The sequence below is a fragment of the Hydractinia symbiolongicarpus genome, chromosome 3 (genome assembly GCF_029227915.1).
Source record: "Hydractinia symbiolongicarpus strain clone_291-10 chromosome 3, HSymV2.1, whole genome shotgun sequence".
Lineage (NCBI taxonomy): Eukaryota > Metazoa > Cnidaria > Hydrozoa > Anthoathecata > Hydractiniidae > Hydractinia > Hydractinia symbiolongicarpus.
This window is the reverse complement of record NC_079877.1, coordinates 10,923,621-10,936,266: the sequence shown is the minus strand read 5'-3', so window position 1 is coordinate 10,936,266 and position 12,646 is coordinate 10,923,621. Positions and strand designations below refer to the sequence as shown.

Here is a 12,646-nt window from a genome sequence, read left to right as displayed (position 1 = left end):
GCCTCTTCAAAACTCCTCAATTTAAAAAAAATTATTTTCGTCCTCCTCTAAAAGTAGAGTTCTTTAACAACTTCGCACTTAAATCTCCCTACTTTTTCTTTTACAAAACTATATGGTTTCTCATATATTTTTAATTTTAAAATGCATAGAAATGATACATATGTGGTTTCAGAAATAATTTGACTCGTGGCATTATCTTTTAGAATCTCAAATATTTTTAATTCCACCAGAAAAATATGAAAGTTTCCTAAAATGTTGCCATTTTTCTTTTATGATAACACCGTCATTTCTCCTCAAAAGTCGCCAAATCGCCACAAATTTGAGTCCTTAAAAGTTTCTAAGAAGTATTTATAACCTAAAGTTGGTTTATTTTCACACGTTTAAAAATCGCTATTTGCAAAAATGATTTTTAGCGTATTAGTCATGTTAAGAGCCATGATGTACTAAGATACGCGAAGATTCTTTATTAATGTTGCGACAATCGCAAGCAGTGACCAAATTTTTGCTAATTGGTATTATTTTTTATCCGGCCTAAATATTCTTGCCGACTTTGTTTAACAAGCACTATTTTGCCGATTTTTTTTTTTGATTTTTTGGCCATTTTTATTTTTGCCCAATTTTCAATTCAAGAATCTATGAAAATGTAACAGTGAAAAGAGAACACGGAAAACAATTTGAATAGCGTTTCAAATGAGTGTAGCAGCCCAAAAGAAGAAGAGAACAGCCCTCTAACGAAGTAGAAGTTGAGAACCAAAGCAGAAAAATTTTTAATTAAAAAAAAAGAAAAACATTGAAGTTGATTGATTTATATTGTTGAAATCATTGTTAAAAGAAAAACAAAAATGGAAATTTAAACTTTGTGGTCATTTTTGATCTGGAAATTAGCCGACGAGAATTTGCTGCTAAAATCCCAAAAGCTGAGTAAATATTTTTCAAAATTTAAAAACAACTATAAATAAACAAACCCATAAATCGAGAAGATTTTTAAATGTTGTTATGTTTGAATCTTGTATCACCGCCTTTACACGTGTACGGGCGCGGAGAAAACCCTCCCTTGCGGCCCATATTTTATACGAAAACGGCACTCCATATCTGGGAATGAACAGCGCCTTATTGGTCATCAGAAGAAAATAATTCCTGTGGGATGAGACGTGCTGTTGATGACTAATAAATGTTTTAATTATATATGCAATCAATTATATAGCATTTGAGCTAGCTGATTGTACACCACAGGATCAAAGCTTATTATTCTGTGAAGTTCTTTCTCCTTTTATTGTTAGCAAAGTTAGCTAGTATTTTTTTTTACTTGATTTTCTTTTGTGTGTTCTGCTGACGTTTTGTCTAAAACGTTTGATATGCATTTGGTGATACGTTCTGGATTTAGTGTTGGGGCTTATGTAGGCTGCTGTGTTTAGATACTATAAGTTGAGCTAGTGTAGTAAGTAATTTTTTCTGTTACCTATATGTCACTTTTAGCTACTAGCCACACGGCTTGTTTGCTACACGGTCAAACGGTCAAACCGTGGACAAAATTAAAATGGCTTCCACAATTTTTTTAAAAATTTTGTATTTTTATCATTTTTTAAGTTATTGAAGCTTTTTTTTATTGTTTTAATTTTACTGAATTAAAAAGTATTAAAAGGATCCGATTTTCTACTTTTTATAACTATAAATATGTTAGTAGGAGCCTTCAGAAATTTTTTTCGAGTCCTGTTAGCGGGATATCGCTGCAAAAATTCAGACCCGCTCCCTTTCTTTGCGGAACTCCGTCCATGAAATAAACACATCCAGATAAATCTTGGAAGGCTGAGGGGTGTGTTTTGTAAATAAAAGTTATCGGAATTGATAACAAGAGGAATTGTGCTCATGAACGACAAAGAATTTTCAAATTTTTGAAATTTTTCAATCCTTAGCGGATTTCTTTTTCATGCTTCAGCCTTACAGGCTTTCGTTGTCCAGCCCTTCCTGGTGGCCTCCGTGGTACGTCCTCTAATAGGGTAATGGAATTTTTCAAAACGATTAAAATGTGTCCGTACCTTTCTTGGGAAAGAGAGGGAATATTCAATGAATAATTTACTCATCAAAAACGATGCCATATTAGTTTTCAAAGCCATGAATCACATTGCTCCTGATTACATGCGCTCAATATTCCTTTCGACAAAAAACTGTCATAATCATCAAACAAGAGGAGCTTCAAAAAACAGGTTCACACTTCCCTTGGTCAACACGGAATTTGGCAGAAAAGCCTTCCCATTTAGAACTGCAAAAGTGTGGAATAATCTTCCAGACCAAGTGACCTGTGATGGAAGTCTGCTTTCGTTTAAGACTACCATCTCTAATGTATTTGGCAAATCCTAATGGAGATCACTTTTTAACTTTTTAATTTTTGATTTTTTTTCTTCTTCTTTTCAATTTTCACAGATTAAAAATGTTACTATGTTTGATTGAGCTGAGGCAGTCTAAGGTTTATTATTTTTAGTTTCTTTTTTGTTCTAGTGGCCCCCAGTGTAAACAATCCACTTACTATAGGTTTTTATGATTTTCTGGGCTAGCCACTTTAAGTATTTATTATTATTATTATTATTATTATTATTATTATTATTATTATTATTATTATTATTATTATATAGCGTATGAAATTATAATGGTCCGTGATTCTATGTGCGATTATCTTACACCCTAAACACATTAAATACTTTACATGTTCCAATTTTTTAAAAAAGAACCATTTTTAAGGAACTTGGTGTTCTTTAACAACTTATTAAAACATTGTTATAAAAGCGGAATGTATTGTTCTATTGTTACTCACAAGACAAGAACGTGTCGTTCCCATAGGGAATTTGATGGAATTTATGTGACGGTATATATCGTTCCACTCTATTTGTTCCGTTGAATTCTTTTATATATCATAACGATAATATATGCGAAATGATTATCTTGAGGAATAGTTATTTAATTATGAATACTCTGCAGTCTAATTTATATTGTGCCACTTGAAATAATTCCGTTTTCGCTGCTACCTTAACTCTGCTATGGAGAGCGTCCTTCATTATAAAAAGGAATTGTTTTAATGAGAAGTTTCTCAACTAATACTTTGTATACGAAGTAAAGTATAAGGTAAGTTGTTCAAACTTTAAATTTATAGTTAATAGGATTCTTTTTTTATTCAAATGAATTCTTTTTTTTATCCTACTTTCTATGCTTTGTTAAAAACTAATATTGTTATAAACTTTCTATAAATTTTGTTTCTAGAGAACTTTAAAGAAATCGGAATGACAAAACGAGTCTTGCAAAAGCCTGCGTGGAAAGAGGCATTGGGAGCCTCAATGAGATCGAAAAGGCTTAAGTTAATGCCTGATAAAGATAACCGCTTTTGTTGTCCTGTGGCTGATTGTGACAGCGAGTCGTATGGAAGTAAAAGAGGGTGTAGAAAACATGTCTATAACCGTCATGGATGGTTTTATTATTTCGATAAAAGACCGAATATCGACGAAGTACTTCCCCACTTCAGTACGAGAAATCGCATAAAAGATCCCCAAAGAAAGCGCGCCTCCACATTTTCAATGCCGTCTTTTGCTAAAACATGTAATTTGGCAGTTGCATTTAGGACATGGTTAAAAAGTCCAGGTGGTGGTGGTAAAGATCATTCTCAGGCCGATCAAATAACTTGTAAAGTTTTAAAGTATGCCAAATATTGCTGCGAGGATTCTCCTTCGGTATGGGAAGTACCATTCCCTGTTATCGACTACTGTGTTGGCTCTATTAATATGCTTTCTGATTTCGTAGATTTTTTGAGAGACCAATGGAAGGTTGGCTTCTCAGGAATAATTGGCTACATGAATGCTATTGGGCACATGCTTGATTACAGACGAAGCACAGGTACGACTGAAAAAAATTTGTCGGTATTTGTTGCTGCAGAGATTTATTTGCACCGTGTTAAGAAATTCCTCCTTCGTAAAATGAAAGCTGAATGGAAGTGTATCTTAAGTGTTGAATATCTAAACAGTATAGACTGTTGGGCGACACTATATGATTTACAAAAGGTGATACCATACCATAGTGAAAAATATAAACAAATTGTGTTAAATGCTAAAAACGCAAGTGCATGTGTCGCAGCACACGATTTATCATTTTCGACTTCCTTCATAGTAGCTGTATTATTTTTAATGGTGAAGGCTTCAAGACCCATGACGTATCAAACTCTTACAGTAACAATGATTAAAGGCGTGAAAGAGGATGGTTTTATAGATCAGAATGTCTTTAAAACTGCGGAGAAATACGGATTTGACTCTCTTTATTTTTCCATAGATGTACTCACACTAATAAACGAATACATTGACAATGTACGACGAAGATTGAACCCCACCAACGATTATCTACTAGTGTGTCGAAATGGTAAGCAGTTGACGCGTATTTCGGACGTATTCGGTAGAATTGTTTATCAAGCAATTGGTAAGTATATAAATCCTACACGATATAGGCAAATCATCGAAACCGAAAGTGTTGCACACTTAGAAACAAAAGAACAAGCAATTCTTTCTCAAGATCAAAAACACACGTCGCAGGTAGCTAAAGTTCATTACCAGAAGACTGAATCGCGCAATATAGCTGCAAAAGCCAGGTTATGTATGGATAAATTACGAGATCAAACAACGTGTACTTTAACTGTAAGCGAAATCAATAGTAACACCAAAAATGTGAAAACGTCTGGAAGTACTTTGGAACACGAAACACCTGTTCAAACGAGACAGAAAAAAGTTAGTTTTAGTGCCATGGAGGACAAGTTTTTACAAGCTGGGCTACAAAAATATGGCAATGCAAAATGGACTTCCATTCTCGCAGATCCTAACTACTCCTTTCATTGTAGCCGTAAAGCTAGTACATTGGCGGTTAGAGCGAAGACAAAACAATTTATATAAGTTTAAATTGTATTTATAATAAAAATAACTTTGTAAATTTACAAAGATTTTTGAAAACCAGAATATTTAAATAGTCTTTTAACTTTGTTACAGTCAAAACCGGCGTACACATAAAGGCTTTTTTTCCTCTTACGATTTGGCCAATAATCTGGTGTATTAAGTACCCTCGTGTGTGAAGGCGGTTCGCAAAAACTTGGTTCTCCCTTCAAAGCCGCTATCGGTATAGTTAGGAAAACTTCATCATCTGATAGGCAAACAATATTTTTTTCCACGGAAATTGCCAGCGTTGAACAGGAATGTGAGAACGGTAAAACCTCCTTAGATGCTGAGCATTCGTTATCCGAAACGTTTACCACAACTGCCTCTTCATTCACCATTTTAGCGTACACATAAGCGTCCACACAATTTAGGTGAAACTTACACGCTGTAAGCCTTTAAGTATGCAAATAATGGCGCAAATGCGACATTCATTAAACGCACACTTATCCCCATTCCTACTTAAAATGACTAAAGTGATTCTTGTAACGCCTTGTAACGCATGGACGTGCTGATTGTAACGCCTTGTAACACGTTGTAACGCTTTGTAACCTATTTCCATGAAAAAATGACTGTGAAATTTTTGGAAATGGCTAGAGTGATTCTTGTAACGCCTTGTAACGCATGGACGTGCTGATTGTAACGCCTTGTAACACGTTGTAACGCTTTGTAACCTATTTCCATGAAAAAATGACTGTGAAATTTTTGGAAATGGCTAGAGTGATTCTTGTAACGCCTTGTAACGCATGGACGTGCTGATTGTAACGCCTTGTAACACGTTGTAACGCTTTGTAACCTATTTCCATGAAAAAATGACTGTGAAATTTTTGGAAATGGCTAGAGTGATTCTTGTAACGCCTTGTAACGCATGGACGACGCATGGACGTGCTGATTGTAACGCCTTGTAACACGTTGTAACGCTTTGTAACCTATTTCCATGAAAAAATGACTGTGAAATTTTTGGAAATGGCTAGAGTGATTCTTGTAACGCCTTGTAACGCATGGACGTGCTGATTGTAACGCCTTGTAACACGTTGTAACGCTTTGTAACCTATTTCCATGAAAAAATGACTGTGAAATTTTTGGAAATGGCTAGAGTGATTCTTGTAACGCCTTGTAACGCATGAACATGCTGATTGTAACGCCTTGTAACACGTTGTAACGCTTTGTAACCTATTTCCATGAAAAAATGACTGTGAAATTTTTGGAAATGGCTAGAGTGATTCTTGTAACGCCTTGTAACGCATGGACGTGCTGATTGTAACGCCTTGTAACACGTTGTAACGCTTTGTAACCTATTTCCATGAAAAAATGACTGTGAAATTTTTGGAAATGGCTAGAGTGATTCTTGTAACGCCTTGTAACGCATGAACATGCTGATTGTAACGCCTTGTAACACGTTGTAACGCTTTGTAACCTATTTCCATGAAAAAATGACTGTGAAATTTTTGGAAATGGCTAGAGTGATTCTTGTAACGCCTTGTAACGCATGGACGTGCTGATTGTAACGCCTTGTAACACGTTGTAACGCTTTGTAACCTATTTCCATGAAAAAAATGACTGTGAAATTTTTGGAAATGGCTAGAGTGATTCTTGTAACGCCTTGTAACGCATGGACATGCTGATTGTAACGCCTTGTAACACGTTGTAACGCTTTGTAACCTATTTCTGTAGAGAAAACCGCTTTTCGCATGTCACTTTAGAAAAGGAGTATGTGGTGGGATATGAGGGAAGGAAAACGCAAAAAAGTTTTTTTTTAATTGTCTTCTTCGTCCGAACTAATGCAGATAACATCACAATCGAGAGAAGTGGTTGAATTATCTGCGGAAAATAGCTCTAATTTTACTGAAGAAATTTCAGGAACACTTTCATCATCTGACACGAGGTCTATAAAAGCAGTACTGTTATTTGCTGGACAAAACGGCATATATTCTTGCTTAACAGTGGAAACAGGTTTCGTCGACTGAGCATTGATTTCATGTTCTTCTGTTTCTTCTTCTTCCCTATGACCTTCCTCCTCTTCGTTTGTTTCCTCTTCTTCTTCCTCGTTCTCTTCGCGGTCGTGGCTACTACCTTCTCCTTCGTCTTCGTCTTGCTCAATTAGTTGTGCCCAATCAGGGTAGAGCTCCTTCATTTCTTTCGTCGGGAAGCAATCGCGGCAGGAGTTTGTAGCAAGCAACCACGTGTCGTAGAACGTGTCACTACCCTGCCAGTTGATCCTTTTACGGCGTTTGAATGCTACCAAGGTCTCATCGTTATTAATTAATGGGCAGATTTCCTCCCATGCCCCAGCGGCTATCTCGTACATTTTGCGCATATATTCAGCACTGTGTAACTTGTTTTCTATGTCAAACAGTTCATGATCAAAGTTAAGCGCATGGTACAAAATGCCATCCCTATCGTCGGCCGCAATAATGGCATAGTCGATAGCCTCTTGCGGAACTGCATTCTCAATCTGAACTCGTGTGCTTAGACAACTGCTAGATGCTTCCAATGTTTGCTCTTCGTCCAAGAAGACCGACGGATCGCAATCAACGTCGTTGTACACAGCGCCTACTTGATTTTTCTTCGCAACATTGGTTTCGCTGGTGAAAAGCGAGATGTCTTTCAACTGGCTGGCAACGTACACAAATACTTCCATGCAGTGCATTCTCATCCACTCTACGGGAAAAAAGTCATTACTTATTTTTATGCATATTGATTTACACCATTGTTATCATTTATTCTCATGAGATACTTACTTGTTATGCTATTGTCCTTCACTCGAAGTGTCTTAGTTTCGAAAACTTCAAGACGACGCAGGATAGCCTCACCATCTACACCATTTCCGAAGTCCGGCATTATATTAGTTGTTATAAAAAAACCCGAATTGTATTGAAAACGGGCCGGTTCTTTGTGTTTTTGCGGGATCATAACCAAGCCGCCTATAAGAGAAAGTGGTATTCCATCTGCACATTGCCACATTTTATTCAAAGTAAATGTTCATGTACTGCATCGACATCGACTTACCTTGCAATATTCTTTTTGCATCTTCACAACATAGACTGTCGCTAGTCCATTCATCCATAAATACGACTTGTGTATTTCTATTTATCAGGTGGCCTGAGAATCGACCATCCCGAACCACGCCAGCAATGTACATTTCTGGAATAATGCCTAAAAGGACAAATGTATGTCAGTAAGTGCCGTCTAAAAGTCAGAAGTTTTCACGAACTTTATTTAATTACCTTGAAATGGAGCAAACCAACTAGTCTTTCCACTATCAGGAGGACCTACCAGCAACAATTTCTTTTCTTTCATGGGATACTGACCGGCGAGCAAAATTTGGTACCATTTTTGATAAAAACGCAACCGCACATTTCTATCTGGGAAGCTATTTTCGACACCTACAAATGTAGTTCAGTGCACCTTTTTTAGAACTACGTTACAACAAGTTACAATACGTTACAACACGTTAAAAGAAAAAGAGCCAACATTTTCACTGAAAATGCGTTACAACAAGTTACAATACGTTACATCACGTTACAACTACCACCTTGATATGTTACAACGCGTTAAAAGAAAAAAAACACATTTTCTTCACTGACAATGCGTTACAACAAGTTACAATACGTTACAACACGTTACAACTACCACCTTGATATGTTACAACGCGTTAAAAGATAAAAAAAAACATTTTCTTCACTGACAATGCGTTACAACAAGATACAATACGTTACATCACGTTACAACTACCACCTTGATATGTTACAACGCGTTAAAAGAAAAAAAACACATTTTCTTCACTGACAATGCGTTATAACAAGTTACAATACGTTACAACACGTTACAACTACCACCTTGATATGTTACAACGCGTTAAAAGATAAAAAAAACATTTTCTTCACTGACAATGCGTTACAACAAGTTACAATACGTTACAACACGTTACAACTACCACCTTGATATGTTACAACGCGTTAAAAGATAAAAAAAAACATTTTCTTCACTGACAATGCGTTACAACAAGTTACAATACGTTACATCACGTTACAACTACCACCTTGATATGTTACAACGCGTTAAAAGATAAAAAAAAACATTTTCTTCACTGACAATGCGTTACAACAAGTTACAACACGTTACAACACGTTACAACTACCACCTTGATATGTTACAACGCGTTAAAAGATAAAAAAAAACATTTTCTTCACTGACAATGCGTTACAAGTTACAATACGTTACAACACGTTACAACTACCACCTTGATATGTTACAACGCGTTAAAAGATGAAAAAAAACATTTTTTTCACTGACAATGCGTTACAACAAGTTACAATACGTTACAACACGTTACAACTACCACCTTGATATGTTACAACGCGTTAAAAGATGAAAAAAAACATTTTTTTCACTGACAATGCGTTACAACAAGTTACAATACGTTACAACACGTTACAACTACCACCTTGATATGTTACAACGCGTTAAAAGATAAAAAAAAAACATTTTCTTCACTGACAATGCGTTACAACAAGTTACAATACGTTACAACACGTTACAACTACCACCTTGATATGTTACATCGCGTTAAAAGATAAAAAAAAACATTTTTTTCACTGAAAATGCGTTACAACAAGTTACAATACGTTACAACACGTTACAACTACCACCTTGATATGTTACAACGCGTTAAAAGAAAAAAAACACATTTTCTTAACGCGTTAAAAGAAAAGTAAAAACAATTACCTTCTATAAATGGCTTTGGTTCGGGATTTTTTCCCTCACGATGAAAGTACCGTACGAATGCTCGCGGAGATCCCTTTAAATTTGGCTTGACATCGAAACATTTTTTGGCGATGTTATAACAAACTCCATTTGGCAAGCATTCAATGTAATTGTAATCCAGAGTTATTTGATCAATTATTTGACACTCGCCGTCCGACAGCAAAAATACCAACTCTCGTAAATTTGGCGTAATTTCGTTGGCGATTGCTTTGTTTTTCAACGAGCGATAGAGATAGCTTTTCACCGAACAACAGTAAACGTATGTGTATCTGCTTTCTCCTATTTTTTTGTATACACCTCCATTGCACAGTCCAAAGCTATTCCTCTCCATCATCCTTCGAACTATATCCACGGATTGACAAAGTTTGTTAGTTGGCTTAACGGGAATAGTTACTTCTGTGCCTATGCGTGTAACAATGTAAAAACATGTTTTAACTTCTACAAAAAACTTGTCTTATTATTGGAGAAGTAAGTAAATTTGTTCGTGGCAACTTACCTTCCGATTTATCAATTACTTTTAAATCAAGCGATGTAAATCTGATTTCGGATAAACCACGAATTACATCTTGATATACCTCTTTATCAATATTTTTTGTTAGAATTAACTGACAGGGTTTCATCGAGTACTGTTCGCTTTCCATTACAGCAACGTGGTCAAGTTGAACACCTTCATCTCTAGCTGCACTCCTAATCATTGTGCGATGGGATATCTCAACTATCCGTTTTGCTTCTTCCCTATTGTGGTCTTTCAAGACTTGGTATAACGATCCTGAGAATGCTTGCAATGCACTGGTTTTGCCTACAAATATCAAATGTGGCGTAAAATATTCGAAAAACATTGACAGTATTTCAAGTACTAAAAGGTTCAAGTATTTACCTCTTGTCTGTATAGCATTGCACGTTGTTAAATTCAACCCGGCTTGCATAAAAGACTTCGACAAATTTGTTTCAAATTGACTTAAGGTACAGTTTGGCAAGTCGCACGCGATCCAGAAAGAAATGCCAGGAAATGTTTCAGGCGCATTTGCGCCGTTTCTGTTATCACCTTCACTGCTAGAGTCGGCTCCTTCTTCTTCCTCCCCTTCATTCCTCATCGACTTTCTCTTACGAGGTCTGGCCATATAGGTAATACAAGAAAAAAAACAGGATACTTGTTCGTTGCTAAGCAATATGTTCTCCATCTGCATTCTCTTGCCCCAAATGACCTCGCGGGCATCAACATCACTTCCCCACATCGCACGAACGGCTACTACCTGATATTTTCTTATTACCGGTTGGACGATGCATGCCTTCAGGGCGCGTTTCAAAACTTCACTTCGCAGTTGCCTGTTAGCCATGTTCTGCTAAGTAATACAAACGAATGCTGTAGCGGAACAAAAATAATCTCCTATGGTTATTATTATTATTATTATTATTATTATTATTATTATTATTATTATTATTATTATTATTATTATTATTATTATTATTATTATTATTATTATTATTATTATTATTATTATTATTATTATTATTATTATTATTAAAAATGTTGGAATAAGCGAGACAATTTAAGCTAGCGAACGTGTGGCAGAGCATGAGGTAAGGGACATAATCAGTAAACTACTTTATTTTGCAGGGATTTTAATATTATTTTTTTGCTATAATATCACCCTTGATTTTAAGAAATTGTTTTATAGCTTGTAAAACTTCAAACGTGGCTAATTGTTATCTTTTTTAATCTTTTTCTTCTGTTGTGTATTTTTCTTTTTTTTGGTCCTACAGTTTTGCATTTCGCATCGTATTTTGTAGCTAAGTCACTTATATAATACTTCTTTTTTATATTCAGTTAAGACTTTGGTGGGCTTTCTCAAAATGAAATTGTTGAAATCAAAGATGTTTATAGATAGCTAGCTAGCTAATCTTGGCCTTATCACAAGATTGGGTGCTATTTTATACAATTTATAAAGAAACACAAAATGATTGCTTTGTATATATTTATATTATATAATTTATTAGTAAATAAATAAACTATTTATGCACAACTTGAGATATTTTCCACTAGCATGATAAACTATAGAATGTTGAAATCGTTGACTCAGAATGACGTTTTATTTACTTTTATTTAATGTATATATAGATGTCACATATTTGGCTGAAACCCTTAGGACTAAAAGTGACCTTTTGGACAATTTCCAACAGTTAAATATTTTATCTACATCATCTCTAATGGCCTCAGAATCCAAAGTAATGTTTTTTATTCAGTTAATAAACGAAATTTAAGCACGCGTTCAGGCTCTAAAGGCCCTTTTCACTTAACTCTCAAAATTTGGGCAAAAAATAACCCTTTGGACAATTTCGGACAGTAATAAAATTAAGTAATTTTTATTCCAGATATTTAACCTAACGTTTGGACCATGAAAAATATGTTTCCTTAACTTTATTCCAGAGATATTGTGGAAGACAATCATCTAAATGACAAAGTCATTTTTTGACATTTTGGCCTAAATTTACCAATTTCGGACAGGTGTCCAAAATTTTGGACAATTTATCTGAGATTATTATTGTTTTTACAGAATATAAAAATTTTATATTGTAGAAGAACTACTTTGTTCATCACTAATACACTGCCTGGCAGTGAGCGGGATTCGATCCGCAGTCCCCAGAACTGGGAGCTGCAGACGAACCCACTACACTACGTGCAACAATATGTTAGTGATGAACTCAGATAGTTTATCCAGATGGTGTGTATACATAGGTGAATGGTTATCATAGCACATCCGTATTTCATTCTCAACAGAGAATGCTTCACCCTGAGCAGACCTCTGATCATGACGGGCAGGTATTATGCGTGTAAGTCAAATTGTAGAAGAACTACTTTGTTCATCACTAACATTCTGCCTGGCAGTGAGCAGAATTCGTTCGACAGTCCCCAGAACTAAGTA

At 35.5% G+C, this 12,646-nt stretch overlaps 4 protein-coding genes across 5 annotated transcripts in view; 2 read left to right on the top strand and 2 right to left on the bottom strand.

Moving 5' to 3' along the window:
* The window catches only part of LOC130635682 (uncharacterized), a 97,621-nt gene that overhangs the window by 74,967 nt on the left and 10,008 nt on the right, over positions 1 to 12,646 (top strand). The gene's annotated exons all lie outside the window — the stretch shown is intronic.
* On the top strand, positions 1,133 to 4,984 carry LOC130635681 (uncharacterized). 2 transcript variants are annotated; one of them, XM_057445100.1, is made up of 2 exons: positions 1,133 to 3,879; positions 4,309 to 4,984. In XM_057445100.1, exons 1-2 carry the CDS (start codon positions 3,273 to 3,275, stop codon positions 4,917 to 4,919), a joined length of 1,218 nt encoding a protein of 405 aa, XP_057301083.1. In that variant the 5' UTR covers positions 1,133 to 3,272; the 3' UTR covers positions 4,920 to 4,984. The 2 variants fall into 2 exon arrangements, with proteins under 2 accessions (XP_057301083.1, XP_057301082.1); XM_057445099.1 differs by having other exon boundaries at positions 1,136 to 3,117; positions 3,253 to 4,984.
* LOC130635686 (uncharacterized) lies at positions 7,644 to 9,245 on the bottom strand. The gene is made up of 2 exons (XM_057445105.1): positions 7,965 to 9,245; positions 7,644 to 7,879 (listed from the first exon to the last, which is right to left on the bottom strand). Exons 1-2 carry the CDS (start codon positions 8,095 to 8,097, stop codon positions 7,644 to 7,646), a joined length of 369 nt encoding a protein of 122 aa, XP_057301088.1. The 5' UTR covers positions 8,098 to 9,245.
* Positions 9,384 to 11,169, bottom strand: LOC130635683 (uncharacterized). The gene is made up of 2 exons (XM_057445102.1): positions 10,219 to 11,169; positions 9,384 to 10,124 (listed from the first exon to the last, which is right to left on the bottom strand). The coding sequence occupies exons 1-2, from the start codon at positions 11,057 to 11,059 to the stop codon at positions 9,601 to 9,603; spliced, it is 1,365 nt and encodes a 454-aa protein (XP_057301085.1). The 5' UTR covers positions 11,060 to 11,169; the 3' UTR covers positions 9,384 to 9,600.

Excerpts from the sequence above, each read along its gene's own strand:
- LOC130635681 (XM_057445099.1), top strand. The coding sequence starts at position 3,273 with ATGACAAAACGAGTCTTGCAAAAGCCTGCGTGGAAAGAGGCATTGGGA.
- LOC130635686 (XM_057445105.1), bottom strand. The coding sequence starts at position 8,097 with ATGTACATTGCTGGCGTGGTTCGGGATGGTCGATTCTCAGGCCACCTG. Across the intron at positions 7,880-7,964 it reads TGCAAAAAGAATATTGCAAG|GCGGCTTGGTTATGATCCCG; the intron begins GTAAGTCGATGT and ends TTTCTCTTATAG.
- LOC130635683 (XM_057445102.1), bottom strand. The coding sequence starts at position 11,059 with ATGGCTAACAGGCAACTGCGAAGTGAAGTTTTGAAACGCGCCCTGAAG. Across the intron at positions 10,125-10,218 it reads AGTAATTGATAAATCGGAAG|GCACAGAAGTAACTATTCCC; the intron begins GTAAGTTGCCAC and ends TTACACGCATAG.